Raw genomic sequence first — 26,464 nt, forward strand, 5'->3', positions numbered from 1 at the left:
AAAATTGTTTATACAATAAACTGTCACAGTTACAAAAATATTTACAAGTAAACTATTAACCTCAGACACACAGAACCTATAACCCTTTGCTATCCCAAAATCCTGGTTACGAACTGAAGCAGACCCAAACACCCACAAGTCTTAAACAGTAATGTCCCTACCTCTGGGCCAGGAGGCATGGGTTCAAGTCCCAGCTGCTCCAGAGTTATGCAATACTATTTCTGGACAGGCTGATTAGAAATATATTTGAAGTATTATACATATAAATCCTACAATTTATATCACAATATCACACATCAGAAATTATAACAGTCCAGAAACCACATCAGATCCATTTTAAGTGAATATATGGAATGTAGATGTTTAAAAATTCAGTCCATCGTTAACCTCAAATATTTTTGCATTAACATATAGAAAAACAAATGCCTATCTTTTTCCATCTGAAAATTCCTCAATGATCACCAGAAAATATCCCCAGCATGTTTAAATCATGTAAAGTATGTTCCCCCAAATTAAGCTAAACATATGAGACATTAGAATTATTTAATTAAAATTAATGGGTATGATGCACTTCTATGCAGGAAGCTTTTTTTTTAAGCATTCACCTGAAAGAATCCAAATATTGCAGCTCAATTCTCCCAAAGAAGCATACAGAATAAACAGTGAAGAAACGAATCACATTTACAAAGATGAGACAGTTATGCCACATCAGATTTTTGCTGGACTAGTAGATATCACCAGTTACCTCCATATTGCTTCCTATTGCATTCACAAGCCCACTAGAACAGGATGTGTTCCAAACTGACAAGATAGTTGAGGAAATAAGTACGTTTGACATTATCTGTCACACCAGGACCTCTATCTAGCTTTCCAACACTGGTTCCAGTTGCCAGTATTGACTCTGCAAGCTCCCCTCACAATTCCCATTACCCAATGCTAGCATACCTGATACAAGCAATGGCAGACGCTTCGCAACTGTGGAGGGAACTCGGATGAGGAATTAATAATTGCATGGAAAAATCTCTCTGTCATTTGCAGTAGATTTCGTTGATTTTCATCGAGGCTTTCATTTGGCTCCAACCTGTGGAACAGTACTGATTTTATCATCTTTATTTAAATGCAATGAAAAGCCCACACAAAACACAGAACAATGTTAAAACTTATTTTTGCACATTCATCTATTATGCATTGAAATCAGGTCACTGCTTTATTATTGCTTTATCAGTCACTCTCTACATGTGGCTTCAGTTACCCATTGTGTGCGTTATACCTAACAGGTGACAGCAACACAAACTTACATCAAGTGTTCTGGATTAGTCAATACCATAAATTCGTATCTCCAGATCAAAAACAGACGATAAAAAGCAAAAGGTATGGGTCAAGCAAAATCAAGGCAAAAATTGTCAACAGGTTACTGTTGAAATTGGCACCAGTACAGGTAGGAATACCTCGTAACAGGTTAAAAACAATTGAATTCCCTCCACTGGGATCTCAAATCCAGAGTCTATTAACAGCTCAAAGATGGTACATACACCTGAGTCTCATATGATATACACATATACTCTTGTACCATAATAACCCAAGTCGGTTTCTTGGTGTCTCAGAGGTATTTGTTCAGTTTTTTCCTCTACCTTGATCCAATTGTTCACCACATTCTCTGACCCTGCATTCCCAGACACACTAATTGGCTTCAACTCTGCATCCACTAAGCCAAAGGACTACAATTTATTAAATCAACTTTTCTGCTCTCACTCTCTTCCCCACCCCTCACAATTCAACCCTGCAGTTGCCCTATCCATCGTCATTCTACAGCTGAGTAGCCATAAACTACTTTTGGAAAAATCAAGTACTTGGTATCATGAACAAGAATGTGTTGGACTAAGCTGTATGAAATAGGAACAGCAAAGATTTAATCTCAGGCCCATGATGAATTATTTCCAAGATTTGACAATTGTAGGCTGCAAAAAGTAGCCTGCTTATACATACAATAAGAGGAGAGAGAAAAAGTTAAGCTTACACAGGGCTCTGGTGCCTGATCGCGAACTAGTAATTCCCACCTCTTCATATTTGGTCTCAGACGAGTCAACCTTCTCTGGACTGCCTCCAATATCTTGCTCTAGATAAGGGACCCAAAACCATTCACAGTATTGAACTGTGGCCTAACTCGTCCCTTGGATAGTTTTGGCAAAAACCTGCCTACTTTTATATCTCATCCCCTGAGAAACAAAGGCCAACATTTCATTTATCTTTCCAATTGTTCACTCAACTTGAATCGTAGTATTTGCTAATTCACGGACAAGGACTCCCAAATCCTTCTGTTCCATATCTTGCTGCATTCTTTCTCCTTTTAAGTAATATTGAGCTCTTCTATTCTTCCTGCCAAAATGCATAACCTCACATTATTCCACATTATATTTCATCTACAACGTTTTTGCCCACTTAACACTGCAGACTGTGCTATCCTCTCCACTTGACTTATTACCTATTTGTGTATCATCCACAAACTTAGTGGAAGTACAATAAATCCTATGCATCCACAAATGTGCCAAAAGTAAGTAGCAAGAAAATCAATATTCGCTGTCAAAAATCATGTATCCATGAAATTTTCAACCATTTAACCTTTTTTTAATGCACTTGAAAATTTCATCATTCGCGGAGAGTTTTCAGGAACAGAACCCTCACAGATATGGAGGAATTACTGCATATTGACTACTGTTATCCAAGTAATTAACATATATTGTAAATAATTGTGGTCCCAGCACTGATCCTGATGGCACTGTACTAGTCACAGCGTGTCATCCCTTATCCCAACTCACTGTCTTCTATTAGTTAGCCTTCTGAAAATCCAAATATATTACATCTGCTGCTTCCCCTATATCTACCCTGCTTGTTATCTCCTCAAAGAATCCTAGTAAATTTGTCAAGCATGATCTTCGCTTCATGAAGGTAAAAACAATGACTGCAGATGCTGGAAACCAGATTCTGGATTAGTGGTGCTGGAAAAGCGCAGCAGTTCAGGCAGCATCCGAGGAGCAGGACAATCGACGTTTCGGGTAAAAGCCCTTCATCAGGTTTAGAGGCAGAGTTTCTGAAGGGTGGGGAGAAAGTAGCATAGAGTACAATAGGTGAGTGGGGGTGGGGATGAAGGTGATAGGTCAGGGAGGAGGGTGGGGGAAGGTAGCAAAGAGTACAATGGGTGGATGGGGGTGGGGATGAAGGTGATACGTCAGAGAGGAGGGTGGGGGAAGGTAGCAAAGAGTATAATGGGTGGTTGGGGTGGGGATGGAGGTGATAGGTCAGAGAGGAGGGTGGAGTGGACAGGTGGAAAAGAAGATAGGCCAGTAGGACAGGTCATGGGAAAGTGTTGCTGACTCAGATTGATCCTATTATGCATTTCTAAAAGCTCTGTTATAGCCTTCATAACAGACTCTAACATTTTCCCACATAACAGGCATCAAGCTAACTGGTCGATAGTTACTTGTTTTTTTTTGGCCTCTTGTCTTTTAAATAAATGTATTATTTTTCTAAACTAAGGATTCCTTGAAGATTATGACTAGTACACCAATAGCTGGGTAAATGACCCTTCAAAGTTTCCTCACTGAAAAGACAACGGCAGACATTGTCTTTACACGTACTTTAGTTGTTGACAAGGGTCCACATGGTAGACTGGTGAGTAAAGTTAGACCATGTGGGATTCAACATTAGCTTGCTGATTGGATACAAAATCGGCTTGAATGTAGAAGAGTGCTGTTTTTCCAATTGGAAACCTGTGATGAGTGGTGTTCCACATGGATGCGGTGCTAAGTCCACAGTTGCTTGTCATTTGTGTAAACAATTCGGATGAGAATTTAGCAAACAAGGTTACTAAGTTGGTGTATGGTACTAAAATTAGTGGCATAGTGGACAGTGAAGAGGATTATCTAAGATTACAAAGGGATCTTGATCAATTGAGCCAATGGACTGAGTAGTGGCAGATAGAGTTTAATTTAGGCAAGTGTGAGGTATTTCACTTTGGTAAGACAAACAAGGGCAGGACTTAGACAGTTAACAGTAAGGTTCTATGGAGTGTTGTTGAACGGAGAGATCTTCGGGTTAGGTACTTAATTCTTTGAAAGTTGTGCCACAGGTCAACAGGGTGGTAAAGGCAGTGTTTAGCACACTTGTCTTCATTGCTCAGACCATGGAGTTTAGGAGTTTGGATGTTGTGTTGCTGTTGTGCAGGATGTTGGTGAGGCCAATTTTGGAGGACTGTCTACAATTTTGGCTGCCTTGCTATAAGAAAGATATTATTCAATTGGAAAGGGTGCAGACGAGATTTATAAGTATGTTACTAGGACTGCAGGATTTGAGAGGAGAGGCTAGGACTTTTCTCACTGAAGCGCAGGAGGCCGAGAGTGACGTTAGAGAGGTTTATAAAATCATGAGGGGCATAGATGACGTAAACATCGAAAGGTCTTTTCCCCAGAGTAGAGGTGATCAAAACTACAGAGTATATTTTTAAGGTGAGCGGAGAAAGATTTAAAAGTGACCTGAGGAGCAACTTGTTTACACAGGGTGGTCCACTTGTGAAAAAGATTGAAAGGAGAAATGATAGTTGCAGGTACAGTTACAACATTTAAAAGACGTGCACAGGTATATGAATAGCAAAGGTTTAGAGGGACATGGTACAAAAGCAGGCACATGGCAACTGTTTAGTTTGGAAAACTTGGTGGGCATGAACAGGTTGGACTGAAGATTCCACTTCCATGCTGTAGGACACAATGTCTTTATTCAAATCGGAACAATCTTTCAGCATTTTAACAAGATTTAACACCTAGGCTCATGATCAAGAAAGCTCAAGGAACACCCTGGTATTTTTTTCTAGATCAAGAACGACTGCATCAACAAGTCACAAAATCTATTATAGCAATGGTACCACTTTTCTTGAAGAATGGTGGGTGATGAATAAGAGTCACACAGTAGGTCAATACTTTCAACTCATGGAGATGTGGAATTCCTGCTTTGACAGTTTACAATTAGTTGCTTGGTAGTGCAAAATTTGACTACTGCTGGAAAAATATGTCCTGTTAAAGCTTTTTATCTTATACTCAATCACAAGATTAAATTTCCTTGCTTTTGCAATATTTCTTTCTAATAATATACCATTAAAATATCTAGATAAGTTATTTTTTCTGTGATACAACAAACAATATTTTAATTTGAACAACCTCTCAGACCATATCACTGACAAAGAAAGACAGTTCTCACCTGGTGGGATCAACCTCAAAGCTAAGGTGCTGTTTCTCAGGGTCCTTAAGTACAGTTTTTAACAATGGCTCAAGCAGCTTCTGCAGATACGTAGCACCATAGACCTAAAAGCAGCAAGAGAATAAATGGTTAGCTGGCAAAGTAGAAATAACAAGTGTACCCTAGATGTAAACCTTCCCAAGGTCCAACTTGAGATGTGTCAATAAACTTGGAGCACTTCAAAAACTGTGGCTCCTATGCTGCAAGCAGCAGCACATCATACGCATTTTACAGTCATGCCTGTCCTTCAAAACAGACATGCTAGTGAGCCTTCAATTCACAACAAGTCTATTAAGGAACTACATCAAGACTGTCACTGGACTTCTAATGACAAATCCTTTGCAATATTTATCTTCCAACTTAAAATTACCAATCAATTCATCAATTTAAGTTTGAAATCCCTGTTAATTCAATTGCTGTCTCCTATATTTTAGGGCAACAGTAAGCTTATTTAACCGAAATCTTTGAAGTACATAAACTTAACAGTTAAAGGCAGAATGCTTGTTCTCAATGTTTTAATTATCCACTGGAACATCCCAATTATACCTGGCTTCAAGTAGTCAGTTTTAAAATTAGTTTCAACACAAACAAATTTCAACACTTTAATAAAACCATGTAAAAATAATATACAGGGGTTTGCACTATTCATTGCTCCGAAATTCGATGTATCATCTCTATTTTTTAAAGGGAACAATTTTCAGTAATCATTCAGCTGTGTTACATTCATGTTATTTTGGCATGCGGCCAACAATTCATTCATTAATTCTGACAGAAATAAACTGGTTTTGTTCTTTCGCTATTGGTTGGATTTTTCTGAAACATATCTCCTAAGCATAACAAGGACCCCATCCACACATTTGCAGACAAGCGCAAGGAAATCAAACCAATATTAAAAGACTCAGCAATACTGTTAACCTTATGACAAGCTAACGTACAGGATTCCTGCTCCTCTCTGCCATTTCATTCTTTCCATCTAATTCACGTTAATGGATGAGGAAAAGTTAGATAGCTTGCACTAAATCAGGAAAAAGTAGGGGGAACATGTTTCTGGATAAATGGAGTAAAAGAAACGGGACCAACAGGAGTACAAGATTGGCCAAATGATGGGAAACTAAAGAAAAAAAAGAACCAAACCGCAGATGTTGGAAAATTGAAAAAAAAAACAAATTGGTCAAGAAACTTAGGTCCGGCAGCATCTGTGGAGAAAGCTGAGGTAGCATTTCAGGACTTTTCTTCAGGAACCTTGTTGGTGTAAGGTATGTTTTGGATATAGGTTTGCTCGCTGAGCTGGAAGATTCATTTCCAGACGTTTTGTCACCCTACTGGGTAACATCTTCAGTGGGCCTCCGGGTGAAGCACTGTTGATAATTCCTGCTTTCTATTTCTGTGTTTGGGTTTCTTTGGGTTGGTGATGTCATTTCCAATGCAATGTCATTTCCTGTTCTTTTTCTCAGAGGGTGGTAGATGGAGTCTAACTCGATGTGTTTGTTGATAGAGTTCCGATTGGAATGCCATGCTTCTAGGAACTTTCGTGTGTCTCTCTGTTTAGCTAGTCCGAGGATGGATGTGTTGTCCCAGTCAAAGTGGTGTCCTTCCTTATCTTGTATGTATGGATACCACAGAGAGAGGATCATGTTTCGTGGCTAGCTGATATTCATATATTCTGGTGACTAGTTTTCTGCCTGTTTGTCCAATGTAGTGTTTGTTACAGTCCTTGCACGGTATTTTGTAAATGACATTAGTTTTGATATTGCTAGTAGTCTGTTAAGGGTTTTTCAAGTTCATAAGCTGCTGTTTTAGTGTGTTGGTGGGTTTGTGGGCTACCATGGTGCCAAGGGGTCTGAGTAGTCTGGCAGTCATTTCCAAAATGTCTTTGATGTAGGGGAGAGTGGCTTGAGTTTCTGGACATGTTTTGTTTGCTTGTTTGGGCTTGTTGCTGAGAAATCTGCAGACTATGTTCATTGGGTACCTGTTCTTTTTGAATACACTGTATAGGTGATTTTTCTCTGCTCTGCGTAGTTCCTCTTCCTGATATATGTTCATAATCTAGACCCCGATGTCCAGGACATAATTCCAAAATATGCAGATGCTACTCAACTTGTAGATATCGTCAACTGTGAGCAGGACAGCATACAATTTAAAAGGACAGATACGTTACTGGAATGGGCAGGAAAGTGATGGCCAAATTTAATGCAGAAAAGAAAGAGCAATTCATTTTGGTGGAAGGAACATCAAGAGATAGTCTAAAACATGGTTTCCAACTCTCAAGGTAATGCACATGCAGACAAGTGGAAGGACAGGTTGCAAGATATATATACTGTAAAGGACCTTGGACTTCATAAATAGGGGCAGAGAGTTCAAAAGCCAAGAGAGTTTAAAAAGTGAAAGTAAAAACACAAATGCTGGAAAATCTCAGTGGGTCTGGTAGCATCTGTGGACAGAAAACAGAATTAACATTTCGGGCCCAGTGACCCTTCTTCAGTTGAACTGAACATGCCTCCACCACATTCACAGGTAGTGTATTCCATACCATTTTCTCACTTCATTCTTTGCCTCATTTGCACATCCCTCTAAATCTAGAACTCTCGTTCTCTTTTTCTTCTACATGAGAACTGCTTCTCCCCATCTCCTCTACCCAGTCAGCTCTTCATTTTGAAAACCTTTATCAACTCTCTCAACATTCTTCTCTATGAGATATGTCCAAAGCTTTTCAACCTATCCTCAATGACATTTCTCATTCCTGGAACCATTCTTGTAAGTGATTTAATTCCTCAAATGGTTCTCACTGCAAGTGTATTGGACAACTACCTGAAAAGGAAAAAGGTGCAGGGCTACTAAATTGTGGCAGTGGTACTAACAGAATTGTTCTTGCACAGTCAGCACAAATGCAATGGGTTGAATAGCTTTCTGCTGCATTGCACTCTATGAAATAACTACAGATCATGTACACACTGACTCATACATAAACCTGAGCTCCTATGGAGCTTAAAAAGAGAGACACCTCAAACATATTACAAAAATCAGTTGAAGGTATTGCGCATGGTCAGAGGATGTAAAATTTTAGAAAAACTGGTTTATTTAGTTGCTGCTGCTAAATTGTGTATCATGCAATCCCTATCTCAAAAAAGGCCCATAGTCTCAGTAATGGACCATAATTAGGGGTTAATGATAGATTTACGACGTGGCAAATTCTGGAGTCAATTCAAACATGGTTTCTATTACTGGCAAACTTTGTTCATAGCTTAATTTTTAAATCCCTAGCTCTTCTAAACCAACCAGCATAATTATAACATTTCTGTTCCCCCAGAAGCATTGTTTCATCAAATTAAACAGTCATAAATACTTGTAGGTACCTTGAATGCAATGCTTTACCCAATCAACGATACAAACAACTAGTCACATACTACTAACCAAAGGCCTTTACAAGCATAAAATTGGTATAGATTTACCTTAAAACAGAAAGTCATTATTTTACTGGCAAGGCTGTTGCCCCTAAAGAGGGTCTGCATGGAATCTGCTAGTTCAACCTCTTTAGAGAACATATTCCAAAGCAACTGATAGAGAAGATGGCGCGAGTCAAACAATGTCACTAGCACTCGAGCAAGTTCATCCTGAAAGGAGAAAACAGGTATTAAAATTAATTACAGATTTCTATTAAATAATTTAGGATGGTGAATAAACTACTACAAAGAACAAGCAGGGTTAATGCAAAATGCCAGTGAGATGCAGCAAATAATTGGGTTCGGACAGGAGTCTTGAAAAAAACACTTCCTGTCTTAAATGTTTTATTTCAAACTACCTCCAGCATGGCCAAAGTCATGACCACTCAACACTTCCCCATAAAAAAATACGTGAAATAAAAAGTGTAATTTCAAATGCAGACAAATAAAGAAATGATTAACTGATAACAGCACTTAAATATTTTTGAAAGGAGTCAGAATTGAAGATTTTCTTGTCCTTGGAATTTGTCTCACTGTTGGGCCAGCATTTGTTGCCCACTCATAATTGCCCCTTGAACTGAGTGGCTTGCTAGTACCAGATAAGAGTCAAACACATTGCTGTAGATTTGAAACTACATGTAGAATAGGATCAAGGAAGGGCCACAGATTTCATTCCCGAAAGAGTAAACATGCAAGACACAGGCTTGAAAAGTTGGATACAATCTGAGAATAGGAAGCTGACTTGGAGGCTTAATTGGTAGAGAGATGCAGCAAGAAAAGTGCATGGACAACCTTCATCCTCCAGCCAGGAACCTCTGGTTGGTCAGGGTATTACCATAAAACAGAATGTTGTGTTTTAATACACTGTCACAAAGCTAGTCGCTTTTTCTTCCAAAAGCTGTTCCTTGGCTCAAGGAGACTCTGTCCTTGAGTTTTTTTTTCAGAGGAACAATATACCTGGCCAGGCTCCAATCAGTATGGTTTGGTACAGAGATGAAAAGAATTTTGAGAAGCCTTTTGTTTATATGTAAACACATGAGACTTCAGGCCAAAGTGGTCATGCTTTAGAAGTGACCTTATAATGAAAGGGGAGCGGTCAGCTCTCTAGCTGAGCTGAGCAGTTTTAATTTGGGCTTGAACTAGAAAGTTCAACAGGGGGCTATGTGGAAACGCTCTTTCTGCCTCTCAACTTCAACCTGTAAGCATGTGTTCCATTTATACTGGTTTTTAAAGGAAGTTTGCTTATTGGGATTGTTGCGTACATTTGGAACAGCATAACTAACTCTAGCTGGATAGGTTGAGTTCTGTAGGGGCTCTTTATAGTGTGTGTGTTTCATTGTGTAGTTTTGTGAATAAAGTTTTGTCTGTTTTAAAATCTAGTAGTCAACCTAGCTATCTTACTCTAGGTAATTTTCACTGTACACTTACCAAAACAAATTGCAAAGTTATGGTGTGGGGCTGCCTGCATAAGAATATTTTGAGTGGTCTGGCCTAGTCCATAAAAATACATAGCTTCTAGCATGGCTGACTGCTTACATTAAATTGATTTCCAGTGTAATTCTTTGTGCAGTTTGGATTATTTGATAAATGTTGTCCAATAGTAGAATCACATCTAATGGTGAAAATATTACTCCAAGACTTGCAAGCACTAGTTGCTTGAGCCCAGTCAGCATGCTTCTCACTGTCAATGGCCAATGGGACACGGCGTTTGAAGAGAGCTGACAGCCAACTGGACCCAGAGCCTACATATCTGCCTTCACACTGACATTAAATACAGATCATTTTACTAATTTTCATTTTGGCAAGCTAAACATGGTTTTGGCTTGATGACAATATTCTGTGTAGAAAGCTACACTTAAATATACTGTGAAGTAATAACGTGAGGTAAGCTTTATGCGTTGCTCAAATACGAGACACACTTTCATCTTCAAAGGTAATCAAAAGGTAGGCTGGGCATCATTTAAGGCTGAAGGTGGTAGACATAGGCCCTTTCATGAGTTTTTGCAATACAGAGCAAGTGATAATTTGATCAAGGTTGCCATTATCATTCAGGATAATTTTGATATCCTTATCTTAGCATCAAGCTATTGTGGTGAGCTGTATTCACCAGGGACCAACCAATCAGCTCCCTCCTCTCATGCTGTACAAACTGTTATCCCTTTTCCAAGCCCATTTCTTGCATCCTAGAACTAATGAGTTGAAGATTAAAAGATTTCTCTTGCCTTCTTCTTAAGCAACATTTAAGTTTTATACTATCAGTGGATAAGGTCTAGTTAATATGCTCAAACAAAATGAAGGAGCTAAATTCAAGAACATTAATGGTACACTAATTTGAATGGAATAGCAAGAAAGCAACTTCACGCTTCCCGAAGGACTGCTTAAATAACTGCTGACCTGATGGCTAATACCACAGGGATAGGATGTGCATTTAGAAAAAAAAAAAGAGTGCCACTTTCGATTTAGAAGCAGAGCAGTTAGCTATTGACAGATCTGCAAAATCATCACTTCAGCTCCATCATCACCCACCACCAAGGTCTCGAGCGTTTTATACATGTTATGTGGGCACTACTCGAGTTTTTTGACAATCCCCAATTATACAACTGGGTGACAAGCTGCACCACTTGTGACAGCAGTTAAGAGCAAACTGAGTTGTGTGGAGCTGATACCATATATGGACTAGATGAGTAAGGATCCTCAAATTGTCACAGTTGAATTTGAGGTTCAGATCTCCAGACTACTAGCCCTCAGCAAGTGCGTTTTCTAATTTGCTTTTGGATTTGTACAAGCTGAGGTCTCCATGCAAGAAGCAATATATTGAAGAAACCCTTTCTCAGTAGTGGACATCTTTCATAATGAAGGAGAATCCACGCAGATCATGTGTAACAACCTTTTTGAAATCCGTCAATAGATCATTTCATGACTCCAGGTATAGATGCTTGAATTTAACCCTTTTTCTCCCGATTGTGCAAACTTAATTATAAGTTTCTAATTAGACGATGCTGGCAGCCTCGCAGTGCAGTTGTTTGACCATTGAATAAAAATTAATAAAAGATCATAGTAGGCCTCTTTGTCAAAAAGGTCAATTAAATCTGTTTAAGAAGTTTTTCAAATCCAACTTTCTGCTAGCTTCTCCTGGCAAGAATGTGCAGAAGTCAAGATATAGGCCTAGTGCTCAGCTCCAACCAAACCTTAGCTACAGTGAAGCTGGCATAAGCAAATCACCACCAAAAAAGCAATGACTAAAGGACTACTTGAAAATCGTCTCTGCTCAAAGCAGTTGAAGAATTACTGCAATCAGATTAAGAGTGCAATTTACTCGTGTTGATGTTTTAAGCTTTCCTACCTGTTGGTTGAGATTTGTGACTGGCCCAATGGAAGTCTGTGGTAAAAATGAAGAATTGCATTTTTTTGAGCTACATCCATGCAGTATTTGTAATGAAAGTGCAATCTGTAAAACTCAACTGTGGAAACTAATTTATAGGTCAAGTGTCGTCCAACTGTATGAAACCTGCCCCGGATGGGAGGGGAAAAGCAGTTTTAAAGGAAAGTCAACACCCAATCATTCTTCCAGAGAAGTTACCACAGAACTTAAAGGTGCCTTGACTTTTATTTCCCTTTGGTGAAATGCATGACCTCTGCATTCCACCATGTTACGAAAGACATGGGCAATTGAAGAACTTCTTCTAAGAGTTGTTTTAGTAGTAAAAGCGTGGGTGAGAATGGTGGGGGGTCAAGTGCAGTGAAAGCAGAGGGGATATTTTTTCTCCAAATCAGCATCCCGTTGTTCAATGGCATACTATTTTGTACTACTACAATGCTACATGTACCACTTAAATGCAGCCTACCTCTGACAGTTGTATATGGATGACAGTACAATGTTGCAAGTTATGGATTAGCCATAGAGTCAGAGAAACACCCATCACAGAAACAGACCCTTTGGTCCAACTCAACAATCCCGACCAGATATCCTGACCTAATCTTGTCCCATTTGCCAGCACTTGGCACATATCCCTCTAAACCCTTCCTATTCATATACCCACCCAACCCTTGGTTTACTGCCTTATCTGACTGATCAGCAAGTATATGTTGAATGGAGAATTGCAGTTTATCATATTAAATTGCATTCAACTTTTAAGTATAAATGACTATTTAAAACTGTTCAATACAATTAAAAAATGCACAAATGGGCGTGGGGGTGGCAGGGAGGTGAGGGAGAATGTAAGCATACTGAAAGACAATGGGTAAAATGGGAAGGGGGTGTAATTCAATAGCCATGATCATATTGAATGGTAGAGCAGATGTAAAGGGCCAAATGGACTATTCCTGACCCAATTTACTATGCTTTTACGTAACACTCAAGGTGAACATACCAATAACAAACATGGTGAAAAACAAACAAGCTGTCTGGCCCTTCTCTAAACTTTCTTCCCATGTCTTTCAGGCTACACAAATTAACTGACAGTTGTACTTACCCAGTATGATCTCGGAATGAAATTAGAATTCCAGTGTTTTGACCATCACTTAGTGGTGATATGAATTATTCTCGTAACATGTGCAACTAAGTTGATTGGAAATATATAGCAAAACATAGCCATAGAGCAAAACTGGGGTCGACAAAATAATTTAACCTTCATCTGTAATGAGTAAAATTTTGGTTTATCCAAGTAATGACAATTTAACTGCTCCCTCACTCTCCACACTTAGAAGCACTTAAGGAACAACATGTTACCAATGTCATGTACATAAGTGCATTCTGGAAACCATCAGTTCGGTAATGTAATAGTCAAGTATTTAGACAAGAATTTTAAGCTTCGTTGCCACCTACAGGCAATGTCATACACCACATGTTTTTCATGTCATCAGTTGCAAATTTCTTAAGTTTCATCCAGTTGTCCACCTACCATCCTAGCAATTGCACAACATGGCAAAGTATTTCACTAAACATGGCAGTCAGTGTTTTATAAGTTTGGCTACAATAAGCTCAAAAAGGATGCATGGAAAACCCATAGATGCTGAATTGAAGGAAGCAGGCGTCCCCAAGGTTCCTCTAAATTTGCTACACTTATGCTCTACATGAAATCACTCCCTACTGTATCCAGAATATTTCCAAAACAAACACTAATTTTAAGTTAAGTGAACCAACAATTTGTTGATTGTTGGAAATGTGGGATCTCTATAAGTTGGACCAATCAGCAAGACTGCATCTAATATCCAAAGAGGTATCCACTCATACTGTAAGGGAAGGTTTAAACTGGGGTGCACAGATGACATAGGAGACATAAAAATGTGAGGAAGAAAAGTTGGAAATTAAAGCTAGATAAGTAAAAAAAGTCCAAGTGGAAGACAGAAGAAACAATAGCTCACAGCTTTGCGGGTCATTGTACAAAAGAAGTTTTTAAAAACACCAAAATCTCTGAATGCACAGAGCATTTGTAATGAGGTAACCAAATTATCAGCATACACAGTTCTAAACTGGTATGATAGGACTGTGATTACAGAAACAAGACTGCAGGGTGACCGAAGATGGAAGTTGCAATGGTTGCAATCTTTAGGACAAACAAGCACAAACAGAAAGCATGTGCAGTGGCGCTGTTCCAGAAAGATGAAATCAATGTGGTGGTGAGAAAGGGACAGAAATACTATACATGCAGCTAAGAAGTAACAAGAGACAGAAAACATTTGTGCACGTTATCTCCCGGCCTCCAAAAGTCATAGTAGGAAATTAAAGATGCATTGACCGGAAACAATTTAAGTTCAACATAGCAAAAACATGCATGTATCATGGGCAACACAGTAATCATGGGTGATACCAAAGTCCATATAGACTGAGTAAACCAAGTAAGCACTAAAGCTGAGGAGAATGGGTTTGTGGAATATGTTGAGGATGGCTTTCTAGTGCAGTATGTTGAGAAGCTAACGAGAGGACACGCTACTTTCGATCAAATATGTAATTGCTATAAAAGATAGGATTTTACGTTATACTTGAAAGTGAGGCAGTTTAATCTGAAGCAAGGATGTTAAACTTGAATAAGGAAAATTATGAAGTTCTGAGGCACAAATTGGCTGAGGTGGATTGGACAAATACAATAAAGCACACAACTGGACATAGGCAATGGACAGTCTTTAAAGAACTCTTAAGTTATGTACAGCAACTATTCATTCCTTCAAGGTGTGAAAACACAATATCAGAAAGCCATTTTATGAATTGTAGAAGATTAAAAGAAAGGCTTGTATGAAAAGGTCTGGAATTTAAATCAGTCTAAGGATTGGGAGGTTTTCAGAACACAGCAAAGGAGGCCCAAGAAACTGACCAGGGAGAATAGAATGTGAATGCAATCCAAACAAAACGAAGACTGCAAAAAAAGCTTCATGTATGCAAAAAGGACACGTTTGGCTAAAATCAATGAGGAGAAAGTGAGGACTGCAGATGCTGGAGATCAGAGCTGAAAATGTGTTGCTGGAAAAGTGCAGCAGGTCAGGCAGCATCCAAGGAACAGGAGAAGGGCTGAAGAATTCCTGAAGAAGGGTTTATGCCCGAAACGTCGATTCTCCTGTTCCTTGGATGCTGCCTGACCTGCTGCGCTTTTCCAGCAACACATTTTCAGCTAAAATCAATGTGAGGCCATTAAATGCAGAGTCAGGAGAATTCATAATGGTGACAACAGAAACATAGAGAAGCTAATTATTACTTTGTGTCTTTTTTCACTGAGGAAGATTCAAGAATCTCCCAGAAGTAGTGATCCAAGTGACTGAGGAGAATAAGGATTTGGATAAAGTAGTATTAGTAAAAAAGCTGCACTGGGGAAACCCCCGAGTTAATCGTTGACGAGTGCCTGGACATGAGTGTTGAAGGAGGCAGCGAGAGAGATCACCAAAGCATTGGTGATAATCTTCCAAAATCCTCAAATAACTTCTGGAAATTGGAAAGTAGTAAATTTTGCCACACTACCTACGAACAGAGTAATTTCATGACAAGGGAGAAAATATGGAATTCCAGACCTAGCCTGACATCGGCTGCAAGGGGAAAGTGATGGTCTACAATAAAGGATGTGGTAAATAGATACTTAGATCATAATGATCCAATTGGACACAATAGGGTTGTACTTACAAATGGCAAATCATTTTGACAAACTTGCCAGAAGTTTCTTGGGACCTTCTTAAAGTTGATAAAGGGGAGACCAATGGTCATATTCTATTTTAATTTGCAGACAGCTTTTGATCAGATTCATCAAAGCAGGCTGGTTAGCAAAATTAAAGACATGGGATATGAGGTAAGGCACTTACATGATTAAAGGATTAGCTAACAAGCAGAAAACCTTAGGAATAATTCCATCGTTCATTCTCACATTGGCAAACTAGTGGGGTACTGCAAAGATCAAAGTTCACAACAGCTATCAATGATTTGCATGTGTGGATCAACTGCAATATTTCTAAACTTGCAGACAATACAAAGTTTAGCAGGTGAGTACAGAGTAACCTCGATTATCCAGCATTTAATTTCGGATTATCCAGACAAGATCGCAAGGTCTTGATGCTAGGCTAAACTGCATTATCTGACATTCGATTATCCAAACAAAATTCTCCTCGACCATGTCGATCGGATAATCGAGGTTCCTCTCGAAATGGGCTCTTGCCCATGGCCGATTGAACGTAATGTGGAAAAATGTGAAGTTATCCACGTTGGGAGAAGGAACAGATGCACTGAACATTTCTTAAATGCCATGGGTGTTATTTAAATAGTGAATAATTTGGAAATATTAATATACAAAGGCATCACGGTCACCTTACAAGTTAGTCAGTAAAGGCAGTGTGCAGGCACAGCAAGCAGTTGGAGAAAATAAATGGCACGGCCTTCATCACAAGAGTTTGAATAGAGGAACAAGGATGTCTTCCTATAGCTGAAAAGTGCGTTGTGAGGTCATATCGAGAATATTGTGCACAGTTTTGGTCTCCTTATCTGTTAACAATCTTCCTTTTCAAAGTTTAAAAGCGAAGGTTCACCAGACTCATCTCTGCAATGGCAGATTTCTCATACAAAGAGAATAGGCTGGCTGGGTCTGGACTGATTGGAGTTTAGAACAATGAGAGATAATTTCAGTGAAATGCGTAACATTGATACAGGACTCAAGAGACTGACTGCAGACATATTTCACCTGGCAAAGAACCCAGAACAAGGGGTCACAGTCTCAGGATACATGGCAGACCATTTCAGACTGAGATAAAGAGAAAATTCTTCATTCAAAAGGGTAGTGAACCTATGGAATTCTGTATGAGAGAAGGATGGGTGGCAACATCAATGAATATGCTTCCACTGTTTCGTCACAGAGCCTCTCAGCAGTCTAGCAATGGAATTATCCCCTTTGTCGATGTTTTACAGTTTAGCCCCTTGAAGTGCAGGCACTCTCTTCCAGTATTATTGTTCTGAACAAGGAACTAGGTAATGAACTCTCAACTTTCTCTTGCTTAATTAAATGTTGAATTTCTATAATCACATTTCATTATTTAATCCCTCCATCTCTTCAGTTATTCTATTGCTCTCTTCTGTATCCTTTTAACTAATATACCCTTTTTGTTAAACTGCCAATACCAAACCTACACACGACTAACTGCAGTCACATGAATTACTTATGAAGTTGTCACATTATCTCTCTATTTTGGCCTCAATATTAATCAAATGCCTGATCCGTTTCACTCACTGGGTCTGGGCATTTATATGATTGCTTCAATTCCTAGTCACCAATCATCCCAATTTCTTCCCAGATTGAGTCCTCAAATTCAATACTTCATATTTCTCACATCTCTATGCCCAATATTATGTGCAAATCTGCCTAATTCCTAATTTTATCTAAACCCTCTTGCAGCTTTCAATATTCAACTTTATAGTCTCACACCTTCATTAGCTTCTGAGAATCCACAAACTCAACCACTGCACTGCCAACATTTAAGATATGAAACAAATTATCTCAACAAAGATCCAGTGGAACCCCGCTGCTAGTTTTCGCTCAGCTAAAGACAAACCCACACCAACACTGCAATAACGAGGAGAGGTGACTTGTGGTGAAGTTAATATATTTAAATTAATTCAAGGAATTCATGGTATTAAAAAAATCCCAATTCTAGGATTAACCATAATTGAAGAAAATGGGTCCAATTCTCAGTTTCTATCAATGATTCCAGAAAGATTTCATGAGGGATTATCCAATTCATAAAGTTATGCAATTTGGATGAACTGAGAATTGACAGACATTTAGTCAGACATTTACTAAGTGACAAAATGAAGTAGCCAGGATAGGATTCCTTCTTTGGTCTTCTCATTAATGGACCCAGTTAGCTAATTAGTCACAATGCTACAAAGCATTTTAATTCGATGCATGAAATAATTTCACTTTTGAACGTTAGATCAGTGAGGAATGCAGCACTATGCAGCACTATGATTATGCAGTGGATACAAAACAAAGCATTAAGAAACTATTTGGTGCATCAAGTTGGAAAATAGAAGGATCAAATGATAATTAAAATTGTAAGCATTTACAATGAAAAGATGCAGTGTGGCAATTTTCCCACATAAATAATTTATTAGTACATGAATTTTTAACCTTTTTTGAGTGTTGATTAGGATAAGAATGCAATTTCTCTCGCGCATATCACTCTCCTTGTTTACTAATGTTTGATCTTACATTTGTCATTCCTAGCAACTGGAGGACAAGCATGAGAATCATGCATCTAAAGTGGTTTTTCTTTGCACATTGCATTGGCATATAGGGACTAAAAGGTCTCTATGTTTTAGACAATCCCCCTTCAAGTAACCAAGATAAGAATTTCAAGTATTCTGTGTACTGCTTAATGCAAGTGGTGTTTCCAAACAAGTCCACTTACCCACTGAGAACAAGGCACCACATTAGCTAGAGCCATTGCAATGGGCAACTCTCCCTGATCTCCCATCATGGTGACCAATTCCACAAGTCTTTCAAACCGATCTGCCAGTACGGTTTCTGCAAGTGTGTCAAATTCTGTTCCCTGCTGAAGAATTTTAGTTAGCACTTCCATGAATGTGGCTCTTGTTTGAAGATCTTTATGGTATCCCAAGCCTAAGTACAGTCAAATGAAACAAATGAAGTCCAATGAGGATTGCGTTATATTTGGGTAGGAAAATTAAAACTTCTTGAAACATTCTTATTGAAAGGCATTAACTGAAAAATGATTTCTAAAAGCCATTCTTCTCATACATAGGCTAAAAATCCTCCATCAACTGGCTGTAGAAATGAACGCTGCAAGTATCAGGACAAAATATGAAGGAGCTCAATTCCGATTTGATTCACATGTTACAAACCAAACAAGCACCTCCATACAACTATGCTCTGATTAGTTGTCCATAAGAAATGGCGAATGCTTTTCAAGGGCAATAATAAAAATAAAGGAGTTCTGCTCACCTATGGAATGCATAAGTCCACTGTCCACATTTGCATTGAGGAGGTTGGACATAGCAAGAACAGTGCAGTGCCTGAGTGATGCAAGGCGGCGTGACATCCCTCGCTTTCGTCCCCCTGTTTGTGCTGTTTCCTCCTCCACTTCACTGCAGTCATTTAGCAAATTCATGAAAAGAGTAAAGTATCTAAGAGAGAACAGTACTGAGCTGAGCAAAAATGTGTTTGAACATTTTCTCTTAAATATGCTCATTCATATGTGGCAACTAAATCATCACAATTCGGATTTCTTATTGCGATCTCCTGAACTGGACTTACTTGAGGAAGAGTTGTGATTTAGCCTCCATTAGTTCAACACCATCCCCCTCTTCTGGTTGCAAAGGTAGCCCAGCAAGCAATGATACCACTGCCTCCATGCTCGCCTGATCAAGGTCTCTGTCGACAGTAAAGGCACTAATTGATTTCAGTTTTCTTTTCAACTTCAAATAGCAATTATCTTCCCTTTCTACTTCCAAGTATTTTTTTTTCCAAAACAATACAATTAGATCTAAGGACTCATACAAAGTTCACTGCATCAATATCTTTAAAGCAGACTTAAACAGTAATTGACTAGAAAACAAAGCAAAAGCTTCTCTATACTTGGGGAAAGATTTCCACAACATAATACGTGAAACCATAAAATAAAGCTACTTTCCATAAAATGATGACAGTTTTGTTTCATGATACATTCAGTAACAATCATCCAAATCCCCTAATTTGTTTTATCACAGTTAAAAAAACAGATGCAATTTTGAAAACTTGATCTAAAGAAGAATTAAGAGGATTTCAAAAATTTGGGCAGGAGTTAGAACACAAAAATTATGAAAAGAGGCTCAGCTGCCCTTTTGAACTGTGCACTGGTGACAAAGTGAGATACAGCTGGCAAAGAAAAAGTGAAAATAGTAGATAGATAAAGTAAAATAAAGCAAACTATAAATTTGAAAAAACAAATGAACTTAGAAGTTTGAAATGCTTCATGTTAAAGACATCTGAAGGGTCGTTTTTGATAATGGACTGAGCATGTGTTTTATTGTTGCTTGAGTGATCTATAAAGAAATGCAAACTATTACTCAAACAACTTAAAACATTCAATTAAAGAATTACTTTGAGACACTTAGTTAAGATACATTAAAACTGCATGACACTAGTTTAAAATTAAGTCACCAGTGAGGCCAGAGAATGGAGTTTTTAAACCCTCAACACTGGATGTGTAAATTAATAAAGCAATGAATGCGATAGTGGATTGTTTAAAACATAGCCAAACGCACAGGTGTTTTATAGTGGAACTGAAGGTGACAATGGATAATTAATCTGATAATATTTGGTGTCATAATAAAGCTGGAGCGGTGTTGATGGCAAGGGCACAACCATTTGTATGAGGGCCAGAAAACTGGATTGAATAGAGGTTTGAATGGAAATAATGCACATGTTCTACCAGTCAATTGCTTTTGAAACTGGACTGCAGAGAAACACAATTGAAGAGCATTCAACTATTTTGAGTTTGTTCTACCATTCTGATCTATACTTAAACAAACCACCTCTCTTATAAGTTGGTCAGATCGATGAAATGAAGAGGCTCAAATATGACAAGGTTTTTATTCCTTATTGCAGACCTTATTATATTAGACACTTATCATTTGCTCTTAACAAATGCAGACAATCGCTTCAGGAGTAAAAGTTAGTATCTTAAGAAATTGTTGTTTGGGAATATTGAACGGAAAACAAAACTGATCTACCTCGTTAAGCACTTCACATCATCAACAGCAGCCTGGTTTGATGTTCCCATAATCCAATCAGTCAGATATTCCACCATCTTATTCCTGGGCCAAAAGAAGTAAACTAAACACCATATTGCAAACATGGGTTCACAGCATCAATCACCCCACCCAGTTAATCTCCTAATTTCACATGCTGGTGTCACACATTGGATTCACAAGGAGGAAGAAATATTAAGGTTACCAATATCCTCACTTACATCCTCACATTCTATCATTCTTGGTCACTTTTGTATTTCCTAATCAGAAGAGCATCTGTAATAAAATCCTCACCTAAATTTCATCTCTTGACAGAAGGAGAGATCATCTCGCCTCTCCATCATTACCTCCACCAGTTGACAGAGCTTTGTTTTAATCTGAATCGCATGGACTGAGTTCCCAAGGACACGCACATATCTGCATTGAAGATCACAAGAGGATAAGGTGAAGTCATGCAAATTGAACTTTGCGAATTTATTTTTCTATCTACTTGGTTTGTTGAAGTTATTCAAATTAATAAAGTAATGCCAGGCAGACCAGACAGATTAGTTGGCCCATAATCTCATAATGCATTTGAAATCAGTTAGCAAACAGCAAAACAGTTTAAATCCACATTTTTTTCCATCTTTTAGACCTCAAATCTAATGCAAATTAAGGTCACCCAAGTAATGATGTGGCTGACTGAATACTGTGGTCAGAGCTTTTGCGATCTCCATCAGAGCTTCTCAGAGCTCCACTTTTGGATAAGGTGACTTGCTCGATTTCAGTGATGTCAATATCTCGAACATCTTCTGCACATCTATTTTTATCCTATTCAACATCTGTGCTCCCCTCATCAAAACTACCACCTCCTTGCTGCAGTTGTGAAGAAAGAAGTACTCATTCTGTACCTCAGTCGGGTCTCTCCCACCACGCAATTTCCTTTCCTATCCCTTATCAGCCTCACCCCTTCAACTATTATTCTTTAATTACCTTTTTTAAAAATAGTTTATCCCTCTATGTTAAATACTATTTTAATATTTGCTTTGCACTCTTTATCCTACTCTAAAATGTACTCAATACCTGAAATTTGCTTTCTTAGATTCGCCAATTATCAGGCATTTGAGAACTGTGGCTTTGGAATGGCCCATCTTTGCCCTTTAGGGACCCAAAACACCTCTGCCTTGAAGATCTGCTTTTGCTTATTATTTGCTTTTCTGGTCAATCTTTGTGCACTGCCAACTTTGGTATGCGTTCTTTTATTGATCAGAGCACTGAGTACAGGAGTTGGGAGGTCATGTTGCAGCTGTACAGGTCATTCATTAGGCCACTTTTGGAATATTATGTGCAATTCACATCTCCCTACTATTAGAAGGATTTTGTGAAACTTGAAAGGGTTCAGAAAAATACTTAATGCTGCCAGAAAAATGCTGCCAGGGTTAGAGGGTTTGAGCGACAGGAAGAGGCTGTCGCTCAAAATGCTGGGGCTGTTTTCCCTGGAGCGTCAGAAATGAAGGGGTGATCCATAGAGGTTTATAAAATCATGAAGAGCATGGAAGGGGTAAATACACAAGATCTTTTCCCTCTGGTGGGGGAGTCCAGAACTAGAGGGCATGGGTTTAAGGTGAAAGGGGAATGATTTAGAAGGGACCTCAGGGGCAACTTTTTCACACAGAGGGTAGTGCATGTATGGAATAAGCTACCAGAGGAAGTGATGGAGACCAGTACAATTACAACATTTAAAAGGCATCTGGATGGGTAGATGAATAGGAAGCATTTAGAGGGATATGAGCTAAGTGCGAGCAAATGGGACTAGATAAATTTAGGATATCTGGTCGGCATGGATGAGTTGGACCGAAGGGTCTGCTTCCATGCTGTACATCTCTATGACTCTATGTCTCTTCTCAAATCAAAAAAAGATCTCTTTTCAAGTTGAGTATTTCCAAATTGGAAATGATCCAATTCAAATTAAAGGGAAGGACTTCTCATACTGTTTATATCTACTAAAAGTACACAGCTAGGATTGGATTTGCTGTGAAACCATTCAACCTCAGAATCTAGCACTCTGCCCTGCACTCATACTTGCATAATATCTATGTAACAAGATAATTGAGGAAGCCATTGTGTCAACCCATAAAGCCTGTGTCTTGAGCAGAAAACTGGAGCGCATGTACAAAATAAAAAGCCAGAGAGAAAGAATCTCATACCTAACTAAATTTAGCATCATGGTCTCAATGCTGGCCTGTCCCAGATGCTCTGAACTGCCATCAGTGTGATTATCGAGTAAGTTCTTCATGATTGCTATAGTTTGCTCCACAAATGGTGTGTTAGTATCATTCAATAACACCTGTATGATAATTCAGATACATTTAAGAGAGCAATGTTTCATTTAAAGTACAAACTATTTGATACACTTTAGCCAAATATTAATGATAAAACACAACTCTGGTCCATTACTAAAACAAAGAAATTACCAGTGTATCAGAAATATGCAACATTTGACATACAAGACACGAGCATCAACGTATATTTTAACAACTCTTCTGTTAAACAGTGCAACCATATACAACAGTATCCTTCATTAGAAAACTAATCACATCAAAAACTGAATTTACACACAACACACCCCAAAAACCACAAACTGGAGTAACACAGCTGATACAAATTTGCATACATTTTAATTTGATTGTCATTTAATAAAAGGTTCAGTAGGCTAATTTACTTTAAATACTCACCTGCCCCTGCAAGTCAAAAAACCTGCTGATGCAATTTTTCAGCTTATTGAAGAGCATTGGGTAAAGTACAGGGCTCAGTTCCAATCCAACCAAGTCTTTAATGTTAGTCCTAATCTGCAGCCCTACTTTTTCATGATTGCACACCATCAGCGTGAGAAGCCGTTCCAAAAATTTGCTGACTGGAGTCTCTGCATTTCCTTCAGTTGAGACCATAGATATCATGGAACCCTTCCTTTCCGTGATTGGCCCCATGGGTGGGCTGTACGTAACTAAGTTTGGATTAATGCGATGCTGGAGACATACACCTCCTATTGCACACAAGAAGCCTGTCATGTTAATCCATTCCTGAAGAGAATCGGTGTCTGCCAAGTCTATCGAGCCACCTCCACTTACATGTGACATTCGGCGCTTCACAATCGTCTTATGAAGGCTTTCTGTTACCTGTATGTGGAAGTATGTGTCAGTGCGTTTCAATTATTAACAAGGTAAATAATTCTACATGTACAACAGAACCAATAATTTAATAGAAAGGTTTTTATCAAGATAAATTCATAGCATAAAAATGCAAAACAACAAGTAAAGCACAAAACAGAAATGAGGCAATCTAATAGAATACATGCTCAATCGGTTGAGGTGTGAACAATCATTATAACAGAAAAGGTAGTGTTTGGCAAACTAATGGAGCTAAGGATAGGCAAGTCTCCAGGCCTTGACGGAATGCATCCCAGGGTACTAAGAGATGGTGGGAGAAATAGCCAGTGCACTTGTGGTCATATTCCAAAATTCACTGGACTCCGGGGCCGCTCCAGCAGATTTGAAAACAGCAAATGTGATGCCACTGTTTAAAAGTGGATAGGTAGACAAAATATGGGGAATTATAGACCAGTTAGCTTACCTTCGGTAGTGGGGAAGGTGCTGGAGTCTATTCTCAAGATAGAAATAGCAAAGCAATCTAGATAGAAACTGTCCCATTGGGCAGACAAAGCATAGGTTCTTATAGGACAGGTTGTACTTAACTAATCTTTTGGAATTCTATGAAAACATTACAAGCAAGCTGGACAACAGGGACTCATTGATGTGGTGTACCTAGATTTCCAAAAAGGCCTTTGACAAGGTGCGGCCCAAGAGGCTGCTGCATGTTACGGGTAAGGTGTTAGTATAGGATTGGTTGATGAACAGGAAGCAAAGAATGGAGATAAATGAGTGCTATTCTGGTTAGCAATCAGTAACTAGTGGTGTGCCTTAGGAATCAGTGTTGGGACCGCAAATATTTACAATTTATACAGATGATTTGGAGTTGGGGACCATGTGTAGTGTATCAAAGTTTGCAGATGACATTCAGGTGAGTGGTAGAGCAAAGTGTGCAGAGGACTGTGAAACTTTGCAGAGGAACTTAGATACTTTGAGTGGGCAAAAGTCTGGCAGATGGAATACAGTATAAATAAAATGTGAATTCATACATTCTGGTCGGAGTAACGGGAAAAAGGATTATTAGTTGAACGGTAAAAAGTTACAGCATGCTGCTATCCAGACGCACCCAGGTGTCCATGAACCATAGAGGCTTAGTCTGCACGTAGAAGTAATTAGGAAGGCAAATGGAATTTTGTCCTTCATTGCTAAAGGGATTTAGCTTAAAAGTAGGGAAGCTATGCTGCAGCTGTACAGGGTGCTGGTGAGGCCACACCTGGCATACTGTGCGCAGTTTTGGTCTCCTTGTTTGAGAAAGGATGTACTGGCACTACATGGGGTGCAGAGGAGGTTCACCAGGTTGATTCTGGAGTTGAGGGGGTTGGCTTATGAGGAGACTGAGTAGACTGGGATTATATTAATTGGAGTTTAGAAGAATATGGGGGGAGGAATCTTATAGAAACATATAAAATGATGAAGGGTATAGGTAAGATAGAAGTATAAAGGATGTTTCCACTGGCAGGTGAAACTAGGACAAGGGGGCATAGCCTCAAAATTCGTGGGAGCAGATTTAGGACTGAATAGAGAAGAAACATCTTCACCCAGAGGGTTTTAAACAGCTGGAATTCCTTGCCCTGTAAAGCAGTTGACGCTACTTCAGTAAACATTTGTACAGCTAAGATAGATTTTTTTTGTGAACAATAAACGAATTAAGGGATATGGTGAGAAGACGGTAAGTGGAGCTGATGCCATGAAAAGATCAGCCATGATCTTACTGAATGGCGGAGCAGGCTCGAAGGGCCAGATGGCCTACTCCTGCTCCTAGTTCTTATGTTCTATGTAAACACTGGGATAGAAGGGCACTCCCAAATTGTGTTCTTGCAGAAATTTATGTGGGGTCTCAGCTTTTCACTATTTCTTGATTCACATTACTTTTGTTCAAAGAGTAAATGATACCCAAATTTATAATGACATTAAGCATCAACAAATTACGGACAGAAAAATTTCAGAAGAATGGATAAAACACACCAACTGTAGTTTCACATTGAAGTGTCAAATACTTTGAATGCAAGAACGGCAGATAAACAAGTGACACTAAATGTTCAAATGCAGCAAACTTGGGAAACATATCCACATTTGGGCTGACAAATGGCAAGTAACATTTGTATCACACAAGTTTGCATCACAATGACCATCACCAACAGGATAGAATCTAACAATCGCCCCTGACATTCAATGCCATTACCATTGCTAAACCTCCCAGTATTGATAATGTGGAGGAGCCGGTGTTGGACTGGAGTGGACAAAAGTTTTAAAAAAATCACACAATGCCAGGTTATACTCCAACAGCTTTATTTTAAAGTACAAGCTTTCGAAGCACTTGTTCCTTCATCAGGTAG

General features: G+C 38.8%; 1 protein-coding gene across 8 annotated transcripts in view; it reads right to left on the reverse strand.

Annotated features, from left to right (window-relative positions):
- nf1a (neurofibromin 1a) overlaps window positions 1-26,464 on the reverse strand; it is a 334,390-nt gene that overhangs the window by 193,352 nt on the left and 114,574 nt on the right. For 5 of the 8 annotated variants that reach the window (XM_087977266.1, XM_087977265.1, XM_043718246.2 and 2 more), the window contains 11 exons: window positions 23,658-24,098; window positions 23,130-23,269; window positions 21,238-21,360; window positions 20,926-21,009; window positions 19,469-19,585; window positions 19,157-19,338; window positions 18,603-18,814; window positions 12,070-12,105; window positions 8,736-8,897; window positions 5,248-5,351; window positions 946-1,081 (listed from right to left, as the gene is read on the reverse strand). In XM_087977266.1, the coding sequence (XP_087833392.1) occupies window positions 946-1,081; window positions 5,248-5,351; window positions 8,736-8,897; window positions 12,070-12,105; window positions 18,603-18,814; window positions 19,157-19,338; window positions 19,469-19,585; window positions 20,926-21,009; window positions 21,238-21,360; window positions 23,130-23,269; window positions 23,658-24,098 (1,737 nt within the window). The remainder of the gene's footprint in view (window positions 1-945; window positions 1,082-5,247; window positions 5,352-8,735; window positions 8,898-12,069; window positions 12,106-18,602; window positions 18,815-19,156; window positions 19,339-19,468; window positions 19,586-20,925; window positions 21,010-21,237; window positions 21,361-23,129; window positions 23,270-23,657; window positions 24,099-26,464) is intronic. The other 3 variants (XM_043718254.2, XM_043718251.2, XM_087977264.1) reach the window with 1 other exon arrangement.

Source organism: Chiloscyllium plagiosum, unplaced genomic scaffold (assembly GCF_037043375.1).
Source record: "Chiloscyllium plagiosum isolate Xiang-an unplaced genomic scaffold, Cpla_swu_hap1 HiC_scaffold_31, whole genome shotgun sequence".
Taxonomy (NCBI): domain Eukaryota; kingdom Metazoa; phylum Chordata; class Chondrichthyes; order Orectolobiformes; family Hemiscylliidae; genus Chiloscyllium; species Chiloscyllium plagiosum.